At 44.4% G+C, this 22,417-nt stretch overlaps 1 protein-coding gene across 6 annotated transcripts in view; it reads right to left on the bottom strand.

The window, feature by feature from the left end:
• Positions 1 to 515: 515 nt before the first annotated feature.
• numb (NUMB endocytic adaptor protein) overlaps positions 516 to 22,417 on the bottom strand; it is a 42,753-nt gene continuing 20,851 nt past the window's right edge. The window contains exons 2-11 of one of the 6 annotated variants that reach the window (XM_030391323.1): positions 18,630 to 18,766; positions 13,104 to 13,178; positions 6,932 to 6,964; positions 6,119 to 6,193; positions 5,464 to 5,604; positions 5,053 to 5,257; positions 4,655 to 4,954; positions 4,390 to 4,533; positions 3,631 to 3,768; positions 516 to 2,783 (exon numbers count right to left, since the gene is read on the bottom strand). In XM_030391323.1, coding sequence (XP_030247183.1) covers positions 2,026 to 2,783; positions 3,631 to 3,768; positions 4,390 to 4,533; positions 4,655 to 4,954; positions 5,053 to 5,257; positions 5,464 to 5,604; positions 6,119 to 6,193; positions 6,932 to 6,964; positions 13,104 to 13,178; positions 18,630 to 18,755 — 1,995 coding nt within the window. In that variant the 5' untranslated portion in view covers positions 18,756 to 18,766 and the 3' untranslated portion in view covers positions 516 to 2,025. The remainder of the gene's footprint in view (positions 2,784 to 3,630; positions 3,769 to 4,389; positions 4,534 to 4,654; positions 4,955 to 5,052; positions 5,258 to 5,463; positions 5,605 to 6,118; positions 6,194 to 6,931; positions 6,965 to 13,103; positions 13,179 to 18,629; positions 18,767 to 22,417) is intronic. The other 5 variants (XM_030391324.1, XM_030391328.1, XM_030391326.1 and 2 more) reach the window with 5 other exon arrangements.

The raw sequence follows: 22,417 nt of genomic DNA, 5'->3' as shown, positions 1-22,417 counted from the left end.
AATCTTATCTTTTTGAATATAGTTTAATATAATTATAAATATATTATATTAGATATAACTGCACCCTACATGCTTTGGTGATGCTTATTGGTTAAGTGCAAAGACGTGAACTGTCAAAAGAAAATAATCTACTCAGCTGCAATTAACCTGTAACCTGCAATTATTTCCCTTGAAATCCATTGATTACTTTAAATATTATGTATGCATCTACAAGGTCTGCAACTAATCATTATTTTCATCAGAGATTATATATCCTTTTCATATGATATACAAAGAAATAATGAATTAAATGTTGAAGGTGAAATCTTCACACTGCTCGTTTCTCCAAACAATCATATACCAAACAAAGAAACATTTTTTTTCCTTTCTTTTTCTCGTTTTTGTTGTTTTTGTATCTACATATAAAAATAATTGTTTCAGTTCTAGCTGGAATAATACCTGTTTCATTATCGGTGTGAAACAGATTCTGCTGTTTGCATGAACATGAAGGCATTCACTCAAGAACACAAACCAGGTTTTCCTCTACCACCATCAATTTATTCAATCTTTTAGCTTCAACCGAAGAAGTGGAATAAAGTAATGAAATAATTACAAAATGGAAAAATAGATCAGATAATAGATCATATTCACAGGTTTGATTTAAAAAAATAAAAACATGACAGAGAGAAATCAGACAGTGAGAGATGAAACCGTTTCTTTTTTTTTATTTATCTCCCTGTAGTTTTCTGCTGACCGTCAGAACCACAGCAGGCTAACGGAGGTCAGGGCAGCTCAGCAGGCAGCAACACAACTGACTAACCCATGTTGATCAAGGTCACCTGTGAGGTCAAATCATCTACTTTAGTGCTTGTGCAAAATAAAAGTTTAGAAATCAACTACTTAAAAAAAAATAATATACGATGTGGAGAAACAGGAGATGACTCATCCTACTGTGTTAAATAAAAAAAACAAAAAAAATGATCATTACCACACAAAAACAAAGAATGACAATGAAGACAGAAAAAGTAAAATGTGAAGTTCTGATGTGTACTAAACTACTGGAAACTGAGCACAGGTAAGAGAGGCAACCAGCTGGGCACCACCACCATTGCTAGGTCCACATTGATTGTTGCTGCAATGATACCCTATTTACAGTGAGATGCTTCGCATCCAATCACAGGATGGAACAGACGGAAATCAAGAGATTTTTCTTCAAAAATAAAACAATAAAACACAAACGTAAAGCAGCTGTCCCTTCACAAAATCTCTTTACATCACATTAAAAATTAGCACTGCTGTGAGCTGTGTGTACAGTATAGATTCTTTATAGATATATATATATATTTATGTATAATATATACGGTCATTTCTTGTATACACGAACATGTAACTCATTGTAGCTAGCCTGTGCCTTTGGCACGATTACTTACAACTCTTCTGTTAGATTCCAAAGCTATTTAAAATATACTTAATGCATAAAAATAAAGATTTTGGCATTGTCTCACTCTATTCTTCTGATTGGGAAGTTATTAATGAGAACTTCTCATCTGGAAGCTGAGTTCTCTCAGTGCTGCAGTTCTTCTGCCAGGTGAGGGAGGTCTCGTGCTGTCAACAGGGGGCGCTGGGAGCTGGGCTGAGTGAAGGTGGGCAGGGGAGAGGGGCCACCACACCTGGGTGGGTGGTAGGGGGCTGACAGGGGGCTGGGTGTGGCTCAGCACAGATATTCCACAGGGTAATGACGACCTTGCGCTCCACAGCACAAACAAAACAATACAGACGATGCTAATGAAATGCCTGGGGAGCTGCACCCTCGTTAACAGCGACCTGCTTTGTGTTTTTTTTCTCCCCTTACTGCTGTGCACAGATCTGCTCCCTGCTGATTCACCCGCTGCTCTCCACCGTCTCTCCCCTGCTGAGCTTGTCCACTGAAACCGAGATGAAGAGAGACAGGAGGACATTCCCCTTTCTTCTTTAGTCAATAACCTGTCTGCTCCCTCGTCTAAAATGGCCTCCTTATCGCCAGTTCTTTCTAACTTCAAACAGTCTTCAGAGCTGGATCTCAAAGGTCTTGTGCAGCTCAGTGGAGAAGGGATTTGTCGGGGAGGGTGTGGTGCGCTGGCGTGAACGGCCCTCCAGGGCTGCCCACTGGGCCTCAAAGGCATCTTCCTGCGGCGGTGGGAGCGGCTGGGTGGCTGGGGATGATGGAGCGAGTTGGGACGGAGCAGCCCAGCTGTCTGCCCCGTTAAAGGTCACACTACCATTAGATGGCTGGAGGGGAGCGGGGTTCATTGCGGCGGCCTGTGGGGGCTTGATGAACGGGCTGACGTTGGCGACAGCCTGGGCATCATGCTGGGGTGTGGTGGAGGCCGGGACGGGGAATGGCTGGGGTTGCGTGGCTGAGCCGAACACATGAGCCACCATCTGTGAAGGAGTGATGCCGACCACAGGCACGCTGGGCTGAGGGAACGGCAGCCCGTTCGGCATCGGGTAGGAGGCTGGAGCCTGAGCGTGGAAGGCGGGCTGGCGCGGGGGCAACATTGGCACGGTGGAGGGCAGAGAGGACATGAAGGCCACCGGGGGAACAGAGGGAGCAGACGCCACAGGCACCGGCATGGGGGCAGTGAACGGCTGGTTGGGAGGCGTCGCTGCTGCCATGTTTGGATTAGACAGCGGGGCACGGACCGACTTGGTTACTTCTTCTAACCAGCGGTCTGCCTCTGATGGTGTGCGTTTGTGGGAGGGCATGACGGGGGAGGATGTTGGGGGGACCACTATCACTGGAGTAGGGGATGACCAGTTACTTCCTGTTGGCAGAAAGTGAACAGAAATAAATACACAAGCATGAATACACGTCAAAAACTGGTCTTAAGAACTAGATTGAAATTTGGGGAAAAACTGTGTGTTCACTGGCTTTTTGTTCGAGAAATAAAAAAGAAGATCCATAGACAGCAGCTGGCCAGCTGAGCTTTTCTTAGCATAAAATGGAATGTAGATGTTCTTAAACCTGGGCCCTATATCTACATGTTTGGGTGTGTAAATGATTCATACTTATCAAACAGAAAAAAGGTCTGTATCTGTTGGAATCATTTCAGTTTTGTTGTCAGACTCTTGGAATAAAAACTTCCGCTTGTCAGGGGCGAAAACAAGCACCTTTAGCACATGTAACATTGACAGTCACAGTTGCCCCATAGGACTAAATTTCAGCCATTGTAGCCATCTGAGGAGATCTACTGGACTGATAACAAGACGTCTGGTAAGTATGAATTATACACACCAATACATGTAGATAAAGGACCAAGGTTGATGAATACTGTATTATCCTTTAACATAAAGACTGAAAACGGCTTACCTGACTCTTTTTGAAGGTAACTAAATCAGCCCAACATCACATCTAAAGCTCACTTATACTCACATTATATATAATTTGCTTAATTCATTCAAAAATGATGTGTAAAAACAATTTGCCATTGCCGTGATGCCAGGGTTATGTGCTGGACTTTCAACCAACCATCAAACATATTTCCTAAAATGTAAACAACTTGACATCCATTTATTCTGGTCCCATCTTCGTCAACATGATGCGAGGATAGGAGTGCATCCTGTGATAGCAAACTTTTTCAATTTAGCCTCTCTGTCTGAAGTGCTGCTTACCTGGTTGTGCGGAGGCCGGGGCCCCTGCTGGGGTCTTAGCCCAGGGGTTAGTGTCTCGAGCAGGCAGAGCGGGGGGCAGAACTGTGGGGTTAGCAGTAGCAGCAGCAGGAACAGAGAAGGCGGGAGCTGTGCCGTTCACTACAGCAGATAAGAGACAGAAGCTAGTACGAGCAAGCTTGTGTGTCGGGTGACGTGGGGCGATCTTTTGTTAGACATGCGCAATATTAACGTGCAAGTGTTAATGACATAAGTAAAGTACACGTTGCAAATGTGAGCAGGCACACATTCTCTAACTGCAAGCAACACAATCATCCCTGGAAGTCTAGTCCCTTCCTACAGAGCTGAATGACAAAGAAATTCAGCCAGAATGTGGGCAATGAATGAGACTGTTGGCCACAAATGTTGGCCACAGAGAACATTTGGCGGTCTCCGGCAGCAAACAACCAATCTATTAGTGTGTACTTCCCTTCTCCCCTCGGGAGAGAGGAAGTTTGGCCTGGCAAGTGCCAAAAAACCCCCCCATTCATTACAGCCATTATAAATGAATGTCTTTTTATAACCACAAGAAGCTAAAAAATGTTGCTCTACATTATGAGTCTGTTTTTTAATCAATGCTACAAGATTAGCCATTTCTTGCCAACTGGAACTCATTCATTGAAACGGTTAATAACGGAGCAGCAAAAATGTCTAATTAGTCCAATGGACTGAGCTACACATGTTAGATATTAAGGATTTAAGAAGAGGTGTTGTTGGTGTTACCTGGCGCTACAGGAGACTGTGGGGATGAAGCTGGTTTGGGCATTGGTGCCGAGGAGAAGGGGTCCTCTGGGGGTCCACTGAACGCCGATGTGATCTGCGTGCACAGCGAGCTGATGCTGTCGCTTTCTCCTTCTACCTCCGGGACTGGAGGGGAAACACGAGAGAAGAGTTAATAATAGAAGCAAATTACAGACTAGGGAGCAGCTTCTTTACTCGGGCTGTCCTCCTCCTGCTGCTCACGCACAGCCTGACAGTTGGGTCTCACCTGTGTTCTTCATGGGGAAGTCAGACTTGCGCTGCATGGTGGAGGGTAGCTCATTCATTCGCAGTGACAGCTGTCGTTTGAAGGGAGAAGTCTTCTGACTGAGGACCGGGAAGCCTCTGAAGGAGCCCTGTCTGGCGATAACATCGGCCGGTGCGTGTCTGCGTGGTATCGCCTGGGGTCCCAGGGCGGCCAGGGAGGGAGGCGGAGAAGACGAGGGGGATGGTGAGCCTCCTGTCTGGTGTACTGCAGAGTTTGTCAAACCGATGGTCGAGTTTCCAGCAACATTAACTTCTGTCTCTGCTGTAAGAGAAGGGCAAAATTCCAGCAATGAAATGAAGTAAAAAAAAAAAACACCATTCCTGACTTGTGTTGATGTTAAACTGACCACATTTACAGACCATTTTTAGCATCCTGTAGCTGCCTCATGACTTCCTCCCGTTCTGCCGCCTCTGTTGCCGTAGTAACACGAAATGAGCCTTCACGAGTGAAAGTGGTTCTGTTGGCGTCAAAGGTTGCCGTGACCCCACACTCCTTCTCCCGTTTCTGTTTTCGCTCCAGACAGGCAGCAAACGCACAACCCACAGCGTGACTGAGGCGCTCTCCCTGAAAAAGACAACGCAAAAAAATAAGGTCAGCTCGACCAAACACGGTATAAAACCAGTTATAAACAGGGCAAAAACCCACTATAAAGAAGGAATGAAACACATTACATTTCATAAATATTTAATCGGAAGTGTGAGCAGTCTTCAAACATGCACTGAACATCAATTATGATTAAACGGTAGTGTAGGATAAGAATGGGTGCTTACTGAGTCTTTAATGGCCATAAAACAATGGCAGATCCAGCGTCGCGTGGTGCCGTCTCTGCAGATGTAAGAGAACGCCCTCTCAAAGTTACGATCCGGAGCGCAGAACGACACCTTCTCTATTGTCTGGTCCAGAATCAGGTCCTGCAAAAAGCATTATTTCTCTCTCACTCTATCGATGAAATTATGTTGGTAAGAAACTTTCTATTTGTCTCAGTTCCTTGACAACAAAGCTCATCACTACAGGTGTGTAAAAGGGTAAAAAAAAAAGTCTCTCTCTTTCTCTTCTTGTTGTTTTTTTTTCATAACCTCCATCTGTCATAAAATGTAAAATGCTTCACAGAAGTCATCAAACACCGTACACCACACTGAGTGCCCTTAACAAAAAAGTTTGATGTAGTTCTCATTTCTTCCAGCAGGGGTCAATGTAACCTTTATGTTAACTTATATCTGATCCTGCAGGTGCACTGAGTACATATTTTCAAGGAGGGCCCTTTGCAGGTCACTAGACCAGAAGTAAGGCAGGCTCACTATCATTAACTACTGGAGCTCAGCAACTTCCGCCTTCACTAAAGCCACGTCTACTTCCTCTGGCCGCGCTTTCTTTCTGATCAAAGTGTATCTGAGCCTGTGATGAACGACTGAAGGAACGCATTACCTTCGTCTTGTCGTCTACGACGCGAAGACCGTCTGCCGACACCCACAACACGGCTCGCACTGGCTTCTTCCCAGCCTGTGAACAAAACACAACAGGAACAGGTAGGGGTAAGAAACAAGGAGACTTTTTGTTGTCCCTTGACGCCCCAATAAATTCCTTTCCCTTTGTACCATTTTCTTGGCACCTAGTCATAAAAAAAAGACAGTTGACACACACACACACACACACACACACACACAAAGCACACCTGTAAACAAAGAGAAAACACCAGGTAAGACACGAAAGAGAAGAAGTTTTTTTCTGAGTGCTGTGTCATTCAGTAGGACCCCAAATTGAATAAAAGAAACAAGAGGTTTGGTTTGGAGAAACGGTGCACTGATGCAGTCAACGGTGGAGGCCCCATTTGTTAGAATAACAACAATAAAATATTTGTGTGTTCACAAGAAAGTTCATTCACACAAACTGTTCATTGTTCAATTCTTGGTTCATTTGAAGAAACGCTGAAGGGAGAGAAGGCACGCCTGTTAATACAAAACACACACACACACACACACACACACACACACGGAAACACAAAAAAAGTGCCCCGCCCGAGCCTAAACCTCCCCACCTGCTCAAAGACACATGCATCATTGTGTTTGTCTCTCTCCAAACAGACTTCGCCCCCCCCCACCCCCTTTGTGTATGAGTGTGTGTTCCTTCCAGCCTTCAGAGGTGATCAAAGGAGGTGAGGTGTTACGTGAGAGAAGGAAAAATAATAATAATGCTCATAATAAAAGGAGATACACTCAGACACACAAAGCAATAACTTACTTTTGCAAAGAATCCTTTGAAGAATTTCCTGTCCTGGAAGTGGATGTGGTAAGAAGGGAGGGTGGGTGAGAGGGGGTGGAGGAGACGGGGGGAGGAACAAGGCATGAAAATGTTACCTAAGAAGTCTAAAAATTGTCTGGAGCCCAGAGGAAGGGATTTGATTTGGGTTTTTTTCTTTTTCTTTTTCATAGGTGGAGGTGAAGCTGGGTTATGAGTGAGTGAGTGAAGCGATGGATCAGGTAGCTCCACATGATTCCATACTCGTGGAGGTTTTGATGGGTGGTGTTGTGGTTGTTATTGTCCTTATGATGATTAGTACTATCACACAGGAAGCCAATGAAACCATATTATTGTTCCCAGCAGAGCCCTCGCGACAGCAGGAAGTGACACCCCGAGGTTCTTCTGTGATTTAAATAAACAAACAACAACAAACCCCGACACGGCTACGACAGTCCCGCAGCTAAGACAGCGCACCAAGCTGCCTGGACGGAGGAGATAAAGATGGCGGACCCTCAGGTGTGTGTGTCTACGCGAGTATCTGGAGGAGATAATCCCAAATCCCAAATCCCATTTTTCGTTCTTTTCTCTGCCGATTCCTAGACCGAGACGTGGTCACTCCATGGTTGTTCAGCAGACAGAAACAGATTCCCACAAACGGCGGTTTGACCTCTGAGTCAAACCTGTGACTATTCACCGCTCGGGCCAGAGTCGGGGGGGTCAAGTTTAGGCCGCCGCGACCACATAAAGAAGCCAGAACCAGACCCCGACCTAGTCTTAATCCTCCGTTCTTCCCCAGAGAGTTCCTCTCCTCCCCATAAGCTGTGAAAAGGAGTGCCACTCTGCTCCTGTTACACGGCCGTCGTGGAGACGGCACTCCGAGCACCATGTTAATGCATGATTTAACGTGTTAACCAGCACCGGAGATTCATTTGGAATGAGCCAAGCGCTTGTTAGTGCGTGTACGTGCGTTTGTGAGATGGCAAAACAGACATGCAGACGATGGTAGGGTTTTCACAACAAGTGTTAGTGAGCTACGGTTAGAGGAAACAAATCGCCACAGGGTTGAGTTAGCTTCAATGGGAGGGCAAGTGTTGGGGGGAGGGGAATCGGAGATATTTTCTCTGCAACACCACAATAAAAACCTGCTTAAAAAGACAAACAAAAAAAAAAATGTATAACACGAAAAACAAAAAGGTAACACAACATTCAGGCATTCAATGTGTGAACTGGGATGAAGCTACAGAAGGGGAGAAAAGCTTTCTGGGCAGAAAGGACAGCTGAGTTTGGAAAGATCAAGGTGAAGCCAACATGGCAAAAAAAAAAAAATGAAACAACTGAAGCAGGAAGACTACTTTTCAGCCAACAAGCCTCACAAATAATAATGTGCAAACTTTACCTCTTTTTTAAATAGCCAACGCTGCAAACCTTTCAGTGGTACTGCCAGCAAGCGGTTTGCATCAAAACAACACTAACCACCAGGCAGGATGTGCAACAACGAATCGCACATCTTGTGTAACATCTGCCGCTCGCCTACTTTGAGCAACAACTCGCACCTTACAACATTTTGCTACCGACATGAAACAGCGATATCTATTGAGAGAGAGAGAGAGAGCGAGCTTTATCAGAGGAGACAGAAGAGATGCTTCTTCACCTGATAGGTTGTCAAAGATTTAAAACCACCACCCTGCGCAGCCAGAGGAAGGAGGAAGGTTGCCTTTAAATCATGTTTTCCAGTGAGAATAATAATTTTTCTTTGTGACAGCTTTTTTGTTGAGTTGAGTTGAGGTCACGTAGCTCTGGGTAAATATACATACTCGGAAATCATCTCCAAGGAGGGTGGAAGGGTATTAAATATGGATCGAGCTCCCTGGTCTTAAAAAGTAAAACCTTAGGCCTCAATTCTTTCAGCCAGCAGGGGGCCGAATATCTGTGAAAGGCCGATACAGAATCGATATATAAGTTTGACTACCAAATATGATCACTTCTAGCTCCAAAAGGACCAAGATGGCGACAGCTATGACTCAAGGCTTCAAAAGGGACGTCCACATACCGATGGGCGACGGCAGAGTTACACTTGGATCCAAGGCAGTTCTTTATACCATGACACAATGAAAGGTTTAATTGAAACCACCAGCTTATACGCACTGTCTGATGGACTCCGATGAATTGTCAATGGTGTGCCCTGAGGCTACTGGGTGTTCATGTACAAAATACAATTGAAATTCTTTCAGCATCTCCTGCTGGTTGAGCTCCACCCTGTCTACACACAGGAAACGCTCCAGGTCACTATGAGCTCCTGAGTTGCATCAAAACACTCCCACTGCCAAAACACAGAATACACCTCCAGCCTCGGGCCAACAGCCAGCAGCAGCAGGAAGTGACGTCATGATGACAACGCAAAAGGGCAGCGTGGAGGTTGATGGTGCCGCAGTGCAGCCTCCTCCTCCTCCTCCTCCACCCGCCTCCATCCTCCCCTCTGAGTCACGGGTGGCGGAGCTGTGAGAAAACTCTCATTACCGTCCCAAAGGCTGCTGGGAATACAATAGAGTTGGCTCTGAGCTGTAGCTGTCAGACACACACATTGACAGCTAGACCACCAACACACACCCTCCAGCACAGGATGGAAACCTACACACACACTCGCGGACACACACTCTTTCATGTTGTTCCTTCTTATTCGTGCTCCCTGTTCTTCATCTCTCAGCTTGTGTTGGGGCTGTTTGTGCTGCCGGTCTGCTCTTAGCTCATTTTCAGGAAAACAGCTCTCACCAGATATTAAGTGCCTACAGGTGTGGGGCCCGGTTCCTGAGCAAATTTAGTTATTAGTTCCTGGAAGTAGAGTTTGCTGCTGAGCAATATTAATTCACATCGTCTCTGTTGGTAGGGACTGTAGTCGTTGCATGGCAACAGATAGCTTATTAGAGAGTCAGTGAGGATGAACTGGGATCTATCAGGGCCACGCTAATTGTATATCTGCTTAAAGGGTGGCTCTTCTTTGGTCTGGACAATTTAGATTTAACACATATAAGTGGCAGCAGGGGCGGTAACACTGTATACCACCATCTTGCTCTGTTCCAGGCAACAGAATCCGCCTTGCTGCCCCGGTCATAACAAAGATTATAAAACTTTTCACAGAGACCTCAAATGGCATCACAAGTGAACATTTATGATTCAGATCATGAGTTGAGAACCCCTCAAGTCAAACCTCATTTTGTCAGTCGAATCACTTCATATTTCTTCTTTTGTTGCGTCATTGCAGACAGGGTAACACACGATCCCAGCTTGGCAGGCCACGCACTTAACAACCTGACTCTCGTCACAAAAAAAATAATCAGAAACGAAGGGCAGAGTGACTCGTTTCTGTGAGCTCCTCCACTGCACTGAGCACTGGCGCTGAATGATAACAATTACGAAAAGTCCTATGATATGAAATGTTGTGTTCCCAAGTACTCTCGCAAATGCAACCAGATTGCTTTCCATTTTTCTCAAAAAGCAACTCCCGACAATACCGGAAAGAACATATTAATTAATCTTGTCTAAAAGTTGAGATATAAAATCAAATACAAATGGTGCCCGAGCTGCCAGCCTGACTGGATCGCTCGTCATTCTTCATTGGCCTGGTGAAAATGATGTTTGTAGGAACCAATCTGAATGCTGATTAAGGCTCATGATTTAGATTTAGATAGAAAATTCTGAGTTTCTGTCTTTTGTTGTTTACTGCTGAATCATTGGAGGGTGATATATTTTATGTGGATCCTACCCTTTCCTGCACAAAGTCATAACTCTTGTCTTTATTAAGGTGCCATTTGTAAGAACTGTGCACCTTTATGAAATTTATATTCATGGTCTTTATACCACTAGCACCGGAGCTTTGGAGCACAAAGACAAAATGTCAAACTTCACATTCTGTTGCTCATTTTCAAATGTTTTAAACTAAATTTCCTACATTTTCCACCTTTACAGAAGAATTTGACGATGTAAAAGGAAGTCGTCAAGGCATAAAACCAGTGTTCTGTTGACGTTTACATGTCTAGATGCCATAGTCTAAAAATGAGGTCATTATTCTACTGCCAATACCTCACGATGATTTGTTGTGTGTATTGCCAGTTTATATTGTGAAGTATTTGTAAAGTGTTTGCAAAACCTCGAAATGCTATTTTTCCTGTGTGATGGCATTTCAACTGAAAGCCTAGTGAGCTTCTTTCATCAGAATGAACAAGCACCTAGACCACCAGTGATTGTTTTGTGGTATTTGCTGTAATGTGAGCCTCTGAGGCACACAGGTAAACTGCCGTGTCCAGGCCGGAGCTCAACTGGATGAAGTCCTCTCAGCAGGAATGTAACAGCGGCAGCTACATCGCAAAGATCAACAGCAAATGTTACATTGAGAAGGACAGAAGGCAGAAGAAGACCTTGAAATGCCTTACTCGCTTTGTGAATGTGGCAAATGTTTATTTCCCGCCCTACTTATAATTTCACTACAATAAAGCCGTGCCTGTGCTGGCTTACGAATAAGGGCCTCTGGTTGGCGAGGAGGCGAGGGAGTGGAGAAGCAGAGGAGCCACAAGAGGAAATGTCATTGGGTTGAGGAAGGGTCAGAGAGTGGCGGCCTGCAGGAGGACATGAGGCACAAGCAGCCGCCTCTCCTTTTGAGTTGGCTCCATTTTGTCCGCCTTGCTAAAATGACTGTAACTCAATAAGACCTCACAGCCTCCAGGCTGCGTGTGCACCATGTGACCTTATCAAGCACCAGTGTGTGTGCTACTATGTGTTTATGTGCGTTCAAGCTTTGTGTATTCCCTATAAGTGTATGTGTGTATACAGTGTGGCTATCTGCTGAGCCTCTGGGTGCACTTCTTCCTGTGTGTGCAAATGATTTGCCTGTAAGCTCTATCTGACAGTGTTGCATTTGTGCGTATGTGTGCTGCAAATGTGCGTTTGTGACCCTGTGTGAGGCTGTGAAATTGTGTTTAAATGTGCGCACACGCTGCTATGGGTTTGAAGACGTGTGAGTAAATATAAGAGCTGTATGAAAACGTAGTGATGTGTGGTGCGTGCGTGTGATGTGTGTCACCCGTTTTCACACGTGTGATGTATGCGTTAGCACTTCTGTCTCCAATATAAATGTGTTTATGTGCGTGTTTTATACCGGGGTGTGTCAAAACTAGTGTTGAAGTGTGAAGCGTGTTTGTGTTCGCTCATTTGGTTATATAGCCTCTGTTTTATTAAACTAACCGGTATACAAATGTAAGTGTCTTACTCTCGGTTAAATCGCACTCATAAAATATTGAATTATTCTCGAGTGCGTTCAACAGGATAATCAAACTAACAAACGGCTCTCAGCGGCTTGAGTAGACTTCAACAGCTCATTGAGTCGCACATGTGAAATGACTCAAAAGGCTGTCGTCAACATTTTATCTAGAAGGAAGAACGGGCGCCGATAAGAGAAACAGGGTGGGAATTCTCGATTAGTCTGAGTCAGTTAAACTGAAACTGAAAGCAGACACTTGCAGCAGGAGTTTTGTTACCTTTATTGGCGCTGAATTTAAATGTAGCTTTGTCCTGGGACTCCAGAATCAGACCTGCCAACTCAGGTTTGGCTCCGACTACAGAGAATCAGGAGTTTATAACTCGGGTGGGGCCCTTGGCAAACAACTGACAGCATGGAAAAGCAATTGCTCCACGGTTTCCCCCTTCCCCTCCCCTGCTCCCCAAACTGGAATTTGTTCTTTTTACGCAACTCCGCCGGAATCCACTGCAGCAGGAAGTACATGCCGGCCTATCTCCTGTGGCTGAGCCAGTTTTACGAGAGAGAGGAAGAGACACTCAGAACAGACTCCGACACCCACTGGAGGTTGTCTGAGGGTCAAGATGGGTGGAGACCCTCGCTTGACAAATGGCAACAATCGGCCTTGACATACAGAGTAAACTAACCAGGAATAAATAAGGATGAAAAAGAACAATACTGCTTGGTGACAGATGAAGGAGAGCTGCCACTAAATTAAGGAAGTGTTAGAAGGAGTCAGTAGATCAGTGAGGGAAACTAATGGAGGAAAAGATAAGAAAGAGATAAAAAAAAAAAAAAAAAAAAAAAAGGGAGTGGGGGGGGGGGAGTGTGGTATTGAGCTGCCTCGTTCCTGGAAGCACGGAGGGGTTTCCTAGTGAGACCTACCGTTTTCAGCCGCTTCACTGCATCCTCGCAGATGTGCATGCCTCGGGACTCCTCCACCTCCACGTGTCCCAGGTACTGCAGGGGAGAGATGGGAAAAGAGAGTGTGAGCGACGCTGTGACAAAAAGGTTTCCTGTGGGCTATCTCTGCTGAAGTTTAAATAAGGTTACAATAATAAACTCTGGGATTGGATCGGGTATTTAAATGAGTGCAGACCGGCTCTTATCCCCCAGTAGGCTGGCGTCTGTGATTTATACACCCAATTAATTACCATTTCGAGGTCAATCGCAGTTCAATTACTCCCAAGTGGATGCATAATTCTGCCCAATGAGGAAATGATAAACACTGCGATTCCATGAGGAGGGGACAAAAACACGGGATGAGAGGAAACAAAGCTGCTCTTCCCTCGCACACAAAGCACAGTCAACAAGCGACTAACTTCTCTGTTTCTGGGTCCGAACAATATGGTCCATTGCCTCCTGACCTGCAGTGTATTATGGCGAGGGCAGGCCGTTGCACATAATATAAAAACTGCCCCACCAACACGAACAAAAAGTTGTCATTTATACAACGATTGTTGGTGCAGCTTTGACATTTAAAGTCTTTTTCTCTTCTGCATGCAGTCTGGAGGCTGGTAAAGTTGTACCAGAATCAATTATATTGCCTTCATGAAGTATCATCCCCAATGTAGTTATTATTTATTATCATATATATAATTTTCATATTGTACAGCCCACATCTATGTGGGTAAACCGACCTATTTAAGATGGTCTCTCCTTTTGTCTTGTAAAATAACTTGATTGATCGTCTGTACACCGAAATGTTATTACATTTCTCCTGCTTGCAAGTGGACAGTGTTTTTTGTTCTGACTGCCTCCAACGCCAGCAGCAATCAATATAGTGCAGACTGAGCTAATTGCTTAGACTAGGGCTGCATGCTATAGTTAAAAAAAAAAAGAAAAGAAAAAGATCAAACTGCAATTATTCCGACAGATATTAAAATTGGGATGTGATTCATGATTAGTGGGAATGATCAATAGATGATGCGACATCTGTTGGGATCTGTACCAAAAAAAACAAGGTTTGTAGGACAGAATATCTCCGCAGCACTGCAGTACTTCGTTATAATGCTGTTTTGTTGCACAGTTACCTCAATGAAATAAGTGGATAGTGCACCTTGTCATGCAGCAATTTAAACACCATTTCAATTAATTGTGCAGCCCTACTTTTGACTGGCATCTAGTGACTAATTAATCGAGAGGCGAGATTGATCAGGATCTGTCAAACTCAGGAAATTGCAGTGAATTATCGATCGCCACGTAAGTTCTCTCCAATTACCAATTTCCTGAGGGAAACCCTGAGCTCCAGCCATGCAGCAGCCCACGTCAGGAGTTACTTTGAAATCCTACGTGAGCGGGTTTAACTGCAGCTGAATGAACGGAAAAGCCTCGAAGCTCCTTCCCCTCCCTCCCTCCCTCCCTCCCGCCTCCTGGAACCTGAAGCAAGCATCACACCCTGCTGTGGGTCGCTCCGCAGTCACAACCCTGACCTCCACCGCAGCCATTGTGCGCGAGGGGCCGGAGAGGAAGTCCTTACCCTTTCCTTATAGATACACACACCGAGTGACGCTGACCCACGCCAGACTCTCCGCCCCCCCGTCCTGTGGCACTGCTATTTTGAGAATGTGACGCCACAGATGTGAGTCACACTGTCGGCGTTTTTTGGAATACACATGTGCCATCGCACGCACGTAAACAGACAGGGATGCGCACAAAGCCGCTTGTGTGCCGAGGACAATACTGATGCAAGCAGGCAGCAATGCGTAGTGAGGAGAATGAAAGCAGCGGCATCATTAGTGGGGGGGGGGATCAGCCTGGAGACGTGGCTGAGGTGAGATGAGTAAAGGCTGGGGAGGCCTGACGTGTCACTCACAACAAATGCTTTGTTGTAGCATCTCACTCCATCCTGTTAGCTGTATACACAAACATTAGTGCGCTCAACCAAAGCGACTTAAAAGGCACAGTTCACCCCCAAAAGCAGTGCCTATTTGTTTCGGTGCGAGAGCCGTCTCATGAAGAGGCTCGTGCTCGTGACGGCGTGGGATGTTAACATTAATAACATCCTCCTCGACTGAGCCGTGACGCTAGCTTAGTTAGCTTTGTTAGCTATCCACCCATGCCTTCTGGTTACGTTACATTCGTGAGAAGGCGGCCAATATCTCGACAGTTCACGCCAAGACAGTCTAGACGGTTAAATAGCACTCACAGGTAAGAGGGAAACGTGCACTTACAGGGTGAATAGTCCCTTTTTGGAGATACTAATATCTCCTGAACGGTGTGTTTTTACACGTGTAGGCTAATTTGATTCTGAAATCCAGGTTTGTTTACGGGCCCACTCCAGGATTAGTTCCCCTTGCCACTAATCCCGCAGTGGGTTTGGGATTAGATGCAGTTTACATGTCGTGATATTCATATCATTGTGCTGTTGCTGCCACTGCACTGCTTGTGTTTGATAAGGAAAGGCATCGAATGAATTACTGCATTGATATTTCCCTGGCCCTAGAGTTGATTTTCCAGCTGTAGGAGACCGGCAGAGTTAACACGAAGGAAGCATCTGCTTAAATTCACATTGTGTAAATATTTGAGGCAGCCAATGATAAGGAGGTAAAGATGACAACCAGACGGTAAAGAAGAGCAGATCTGTACTGTTTGAATATTTAAGTTTTATCTTCAAGAATTACTTAACATTTTTGTGAAATACAGCTATTCGTTTTCTTGCCCTGAGCGTATGATAAGGAGACTGATACTGGTCACAGGTCTGTTCAGTGGATATGTAGCAGCCAGTTTAGCAATACAGCTCTATATATATATAGCTAACCGGTTTTCGAGTTAAAATGCCAAGCAGCCCATCTGGTTCAGGAGCTCTGAAGGTGGCATGGACACAAGTATCACATCATCATAATTAACTGAAACTGGCTTTGTTGGTGTAATCTCTGGATGAACTCCAAATGGATTCCAGGAATTAATTCAGGGTACTGGCCATAAATCAGTTTCAGTGAAAAATCCTGTCAAATTCAATAAAAAAAAAAAGTCCCCGCTGTACGCAGCTTTGGTAAAGTCCTTCTTCCCAACGTGTGAATAACTGCAGAAAACAAGCTGGCACAAAAATGGACGCATTCATTTCCATACAAATAAGTCTACGCGGTTTAAACAAAGGATAGACAAACACTCCTCATCTGTTTCACTGGTTAAACGCACACACAAGCAAGTCAATCTAATCTCCAGGCTTCAGGTATTTCCATACAGAAAGCAAGTCTTCATTTTTCATGCCTTTGACGATCACCTTGAATCGCGAATAACTGTCGGTCTGCATATTTCTGCTCAAAAACAACATACATAAGCATAAACATGTGCACAAACGCAACTGCTGCTTAATATGACACAAGGATAACAGGCTGAGCACAGTCAGAGGTAGTCACTGAAGAGCTGGGCTTCTGCTATGATTGTCAGTCCCAAGCCACGACATTAAAGGCTCATTTCGCCCCATCTTGAAATCTCCACCTGTCCAGATCCTTCTTTTCCCCTCCACACCAATTTGAAACACTTCTTCCCCTCCTTCTTCGTCTCCTTCTCCTTCTCTACATCTCCTACCCTCTTTTGGTTTCTCTTCAGTGCGGCTGTCACTGATAATTGAACACATCTATTCCAACCCACAGCTCCTCTGAGGCACCTAGAGCGCGAGACAGGGAGCAGGAGGGGGAGGAGGGACACACGGGAGTAGCATGGTAGGTTGCACCGGCACGATGAAAGCCAGTGCAGGGAGAGAGAGAAAAAAAAAAGCTGGTGGAGAAGAGTGTGTAGCTGCAGAAGTACAAGAAGGAACGCATGACAATGAGAGATAAGATAATTGTTATTTTGCCCGAAGTAGCTGATGTGTAATTCACAGACTGCTTTCACTGCTTTAACAGTTTGCCTGGAGATTTTCGAAGCAGAGCAACAACGGTCAGTTACCAGAACTTGGCAAAATGTGCCCACTGCAGGGTTTGTGTGGTAAAATTCAAGTACTTTTCCAGCACTTTCAAGGTACCTAAACCAAATGTTTTCAGACTTTCGAAGTGAGTCCCTTTTATCACAATAAAGCCTAATCTGATATCAAACAAACTGAAGATCTGAATGTTTATTTGGATGGAGGATGGGTCGTGGATGGTGAATAACATCCTCAATCCAAGTTTTTGTGCAATCCTAATGACGAACTAACTAACGAACATCAAACAAACACGGGCAAAAAACATACAGTCCTGACGGAGGTATAAGCACTTTCAAAACCTTTTAGACTTTTATGAACTGGTGTTACTGTGTTACTTTTATACTGAAAAAATTTAACAAATCTAAGAGTACTTGTATGAAAACTCTTCACCTTAAAAACATTTTCAAGGCAAAGATCAAAGACAATGCTCTACATGAAGAAAGTACAATTTATGGGGAGCAGGTGGGGGAGAAAAGGTGTGTGTGGGTGTGTGTGTGTGGGACATTTGGAGGACAGATTAGAGGAGTTCTTGTAGCTTGTACATTTCACACACTGGCTGACAATGTGCTCACAAATGCCTTGAAGCCATGCAGCGACACACATGCACACCTGTTCAACATCAAGTCTCAAAGTCCAACGTAAAGGAACAGCGCTGAAATGTTCTATGGACTGCAAAACTTCACCTGGTGAGTAGATAATGACTGAATTTTCATTTTTGGGTGAACTTTTCCTTTAAGATCAGAAATCTCACAGTAGTCTTAACGCCCCTCCACATTTCAGTTTCTTGTTCAGAAGAAAAAAAACACACAACAAGCATGAAACTATCACCTGTAAATGAGGTGTGATCAATCCACATTCACTGCCCAAAGTTCATATATTCAGAGGGAAAACTTTCCATTTCTTGACTCTGTGGTTTTCAATTCCTCTTTTTTCCGAGTGAAGAGAGACCATAGACCCGTGCGATGAGAGGAAGTGTACCGTTGCACTTCTGTTTGCAAAAGTGGAAGGTTTTGTTGCCATAATACAGCAAACTCCCCACTCCATCACCTGCAGCACCGCAGGTCCAGTTGGGCCATTTATGAAACACTGAACACATGTTCTGAATGTACACATAAACAGCATCGCCCACAGGGTCGCGTGTCTTCGCTGCCCCCCATTGAATTGTTACTTGTCAGCTATAATGAAACATACTCTTCAATTGTGCATATTTTAATGATGATTAAAGTAGTTTTCAATACTCTTGGAGGCCCGAAATCAATTGTGCACACGCTTCCCACAGGTTTCGAAGGCTCCAGCACATAATCTTGCAACCTAGATAAAAGCTGTGCTCACAGATTCTGAACGCTTATAATTAATCACAAGCGGCGTCCTTGGGGAGCCAGGCAGAGTGCGGGTTTCTCAGAGGTACGAATGTGCAGCAGTCAGGTCAGCGCTGCATTCTGCAAGATTGTGTGTCTGTGAGGTTTTGTTTTCAGGTGTGTCCACGTGTAAAGGATAGTCACCTTGACTGCAAAGCTACATTTGCCGCTGCGGACCGCCTCCTCGTCCGTCTGCCACTGGTGCGGCCGGCTGGACTCCGGGACGTAGACGTCTTTCTTCCGGCGGAAGCTCTGCCGTAGCTTATTCATCGCTGAGCTCCCTGTGAGTGGAGAGAGACATTTTATCAATCCAAGGGTGAAGACTGAGCTTTCAGCTGCAGCTACATAAAAGCTAGATAATTTACACAAACAGGCAGCGGTTAAAAAGGGTGACAGCAGAACATAACAAGTAATAATAAAAGTTTATGTATCTGGGAAATGAACCAATTCACGTGCAGTCAAGAGTGAATGTCAACATAGAAATTAGTCAACTTCCTGTGTTTGATACCAGATTAGAAGCTGAACCACAGAGCCAAAGTACCACTTTCATGTGTCCCGTCTCCTGTCTGTAAATAGAAAAGCTTTAAATACTGACTTCAGTGAACAAACGCAGCAAACCAGTGTCGTTCTGACTCACAAGCGGGAACAAAAGACCTCAAGTCTCGGAAGTGTTAGGAGTCAAGGCGGCCCAAATAGAAGACAACAGAGGACACTGAGTGCAGTCTGCTGTTCTTACTGAGGGAACTTTTCACTTGAGGAAACAGCACTGCAAGATCACAGTTAGAGCTGCAATATTAATAATTTAATAGTTGACGACTCATTTATCAGAAACTATTTTTAATAATCACTTAATCTGGGTGCCTTATTTCTTATGAAAACAAGTCTAAATTCTTCAATCCAGCTTCTGACATGTGAATATTTCCTCCTTTTTGACAGTAAATGGAATATCTTTAGGTTGTTGACGAAACAAGACATTTGAGAACGCCGTCTTGGGATTCCAAACCACTGATTGACATTTTTCAACTAATCAATACATTGAGAAAGTGATCAACAATGAAAATAATCATTATTTGCAGCCCTAATTACAGTTACATGACCATACAGATTACTTCCTCAGATAGTTAATGATGTCTGCAATCAATAGCTTGACCAAATAAATCAGGCCTCTGTGAGGAATACCAATGATACTTGCCAGTCTGTCCTGTGCGATGAGGAATTATCAACAATAATAAGCGTTTGCTTACTTTTGGTTTAACCTCCAATAAAGTGGTAGCTTATCTACCAAACCTGAACACCCGTTTAGCAGTCTGGCTGTGTTCCAACACAAATATCATGACCAATAGAACTGATGGCTGCAGCTATGAAAATAAAACCCAAGATATAATAAGCCATCATTTGTTCCCTTCATGTTTGGGCTTTAGGCTATGACGCAGAGTCAGACTTTTGAGTCAGAGTCGAACACTGAAATTCCCTGAAAACCCTTAAAAAGCACAATTAATTAGACTAAAAGCACTTCTTTAAACAGTGCACATATGACTTCTTGGCTCTGGGAGGAGATTAGGAGGCACAAAAAACGCAGAGACCCAATTAAAAGTTGCTGATCCAAACTAGAGCTGAGAGGTGCATCCATCATGGAAAGCCTGGCTAACGTCTCCCTCAGCAGCTCATAACTGAGGACCAGAAGTCGTTCGGCCGTGCAATTCTAACGTTTAACACGTGAGCAGAGCAGACTCCTTGACTAACAAGTCCTACCCATTAACTTCTGAGCTGATGAGGATCGGACGGGATTAAAAAAGGTCTTTAATCCCGGAGAACTGACTGTCCGCACACACACTCACATGAATAAGCAGCAACATAGCAGCGTTCACGCATACACATACATACATGCTCACAGTGACCACACACATATGCACCTACTTAACAACACACACACACACACACTGACAGGACTGCGCTGTCTGTTTGCATAGTGAAACCTGTCCTGTGAGCCAGTATTGGCTCGAGGTGAGGATCTCTTATCTGTCTGTTTCAGGCTCCAGCTCTCACACAATGAAGCTTTCAGGTCTGACCATGCCACCAAAACACACACACACACACACACACACACATCTCAAACTTCCACACACACACACACACACACACACACATCTCAAACTTCCACACACACACACACACACACCTACTGTCACTAAAGGGCGGGGGCCTGGAGGGGACCATGGTCTCAGGAAACTAGAGCCTGGCTGATATTTGATTCTCAGGGTTGATGCAGATACTCATATTAGAAATCAAAAAGTTCTTCTATCAACACATCAGCTGAAATACACAAGCGTTGCGATGTTATGAGATTTTCGAGGTATAATAACCATCTCAGAAAAGATCACAGTGTCACAGTATTATGCCATTATTCCAGTTACATATCACAAGTTTATATAATAAACGCTTTATTATAATGTAATGAACAGGAATAGTGCTGTACAGGGAAAATGACTGGCTACAATCCCGGGTGATTGATTTGTTGATAGCCAATACCAGCTCGTCCTACCCTGGCAGCAAAGATACATGAAAGCACCTTTGAAGCGTCTGCAGTACTCCAGGGGTTGTCCTGCGGTGAAACCTCAACCGAAAAAAGGTGGGGACACTTTCATGTTATGTGACATGTAAAAACAAGAAGTTGTGTGTTTGTTTGATGAAACTTTTTATGAGCCAAGTAAGCACGCCTTCTATTTATAGACGCTTTGAGCCACTAGACATATTCAAGTCAAGATTTTGTCTGAAGTTGGTAGATTTTTTTCCTCCCTCTTTTACGAAAATGTTCTGCACTGGAAACTCTGGCTTTTGCGTGCTACAGCTAACACCTCTCTTTTCCATTATCTGTAGACTGCGGCATAACTCACAGAAAAACAATCATGACCCCTGAGCCAAACTGTTGGAAGAGAGTGAATTCACAAGGTGAGCTTTCTGAGCAAAAGGGGGGTGAAAGGACGACTAACAGGGTGTAATACAGGTGCTTAACAGCGTAAAAGCACCTGTTTTGTTCTAAGAGCCAAATACCTCTGCAGGTGTAACCGTATAAAAGCACTCAGCTTGACTCTAGTGTGTATAAAAATGTGTGTGTTTGCATTTTGACCGTGCACAAGTTGTAGCCTGCAGTCGAGTTAAGTGTTTGAAAACAAGACGACTGAGTGAGAGGGGGAAAAAAAAATATTGCTTCATCCCTCACTCCCGCTCGCTCTGGTTTATTTAGGTCATATCATGTTTGGGCTCACTGCAGTGCCAGTGACAGGCTGCATGCTTCCAGCCTGCAGAGCGACGGAGGAGGAGCAGCAGGAAAACAGATTTGTCTGCTCTTGAGCGCCTCGTCTTCCTTCGGTGTCACAAATTAAAGCATTTGTCTCGAATTTACGGCGCGAGCACTTTGAGAGAAAGTCTTCACTTTAAATTCACTCGTCATATTGTCACCGAACGCAACCAAACACCGCTAAGTGCCAGTGTTTTTATTTTATACACATCTTCTAAATATGTGAACACAGGCAGTGTTTTTTTTAACACATCTTTAAGAACACAAGTTTGTTTGTGACACTGGAGAATGATGTACTTTTATAAAAACAAGACATTCCTATTTATTACAGCCAGGCAGAATTTGAAACAGCTGGTACTGGCAATTCAAGCCAACTTAACAACCACACATTTTCTGCAAATACCTGCCAGATGGAGGTTAGTTTGGGAGCTGCAAAGACTGGTTATTTATCTACTAGATCCGTTGCCTATTTCTCCAGTTTGTATTCGTATTAACTTGAAAACTGTGACAAATTTCGGAGAAAGTAAACACCTCCAGATTGGCTTGTTCATATTCAGATATTCAGTTTATGATATAAAAGAGAATCGCAGCAAATCCTCACATTTGGAGCACATCTGGAAAAGCTACCATCATT

Source organism: Sparus aurata, chromosome 16, assembly GCF_900880675.1.
Source record: "Sparus aurata chromosome 16, fSpaAur1.1, whole genome shotgun sequence".
Lineage (NCBI taxonomy): Eukaryota > Metazoa > Chordata > Actinopteri > Spariformes > Sparidae > Sparus > Sparus aurata.
Note: the sequence above shows the minus strand (reverse complement) of the source record. Positions and strands in the feature narration are given on the sequence as shown.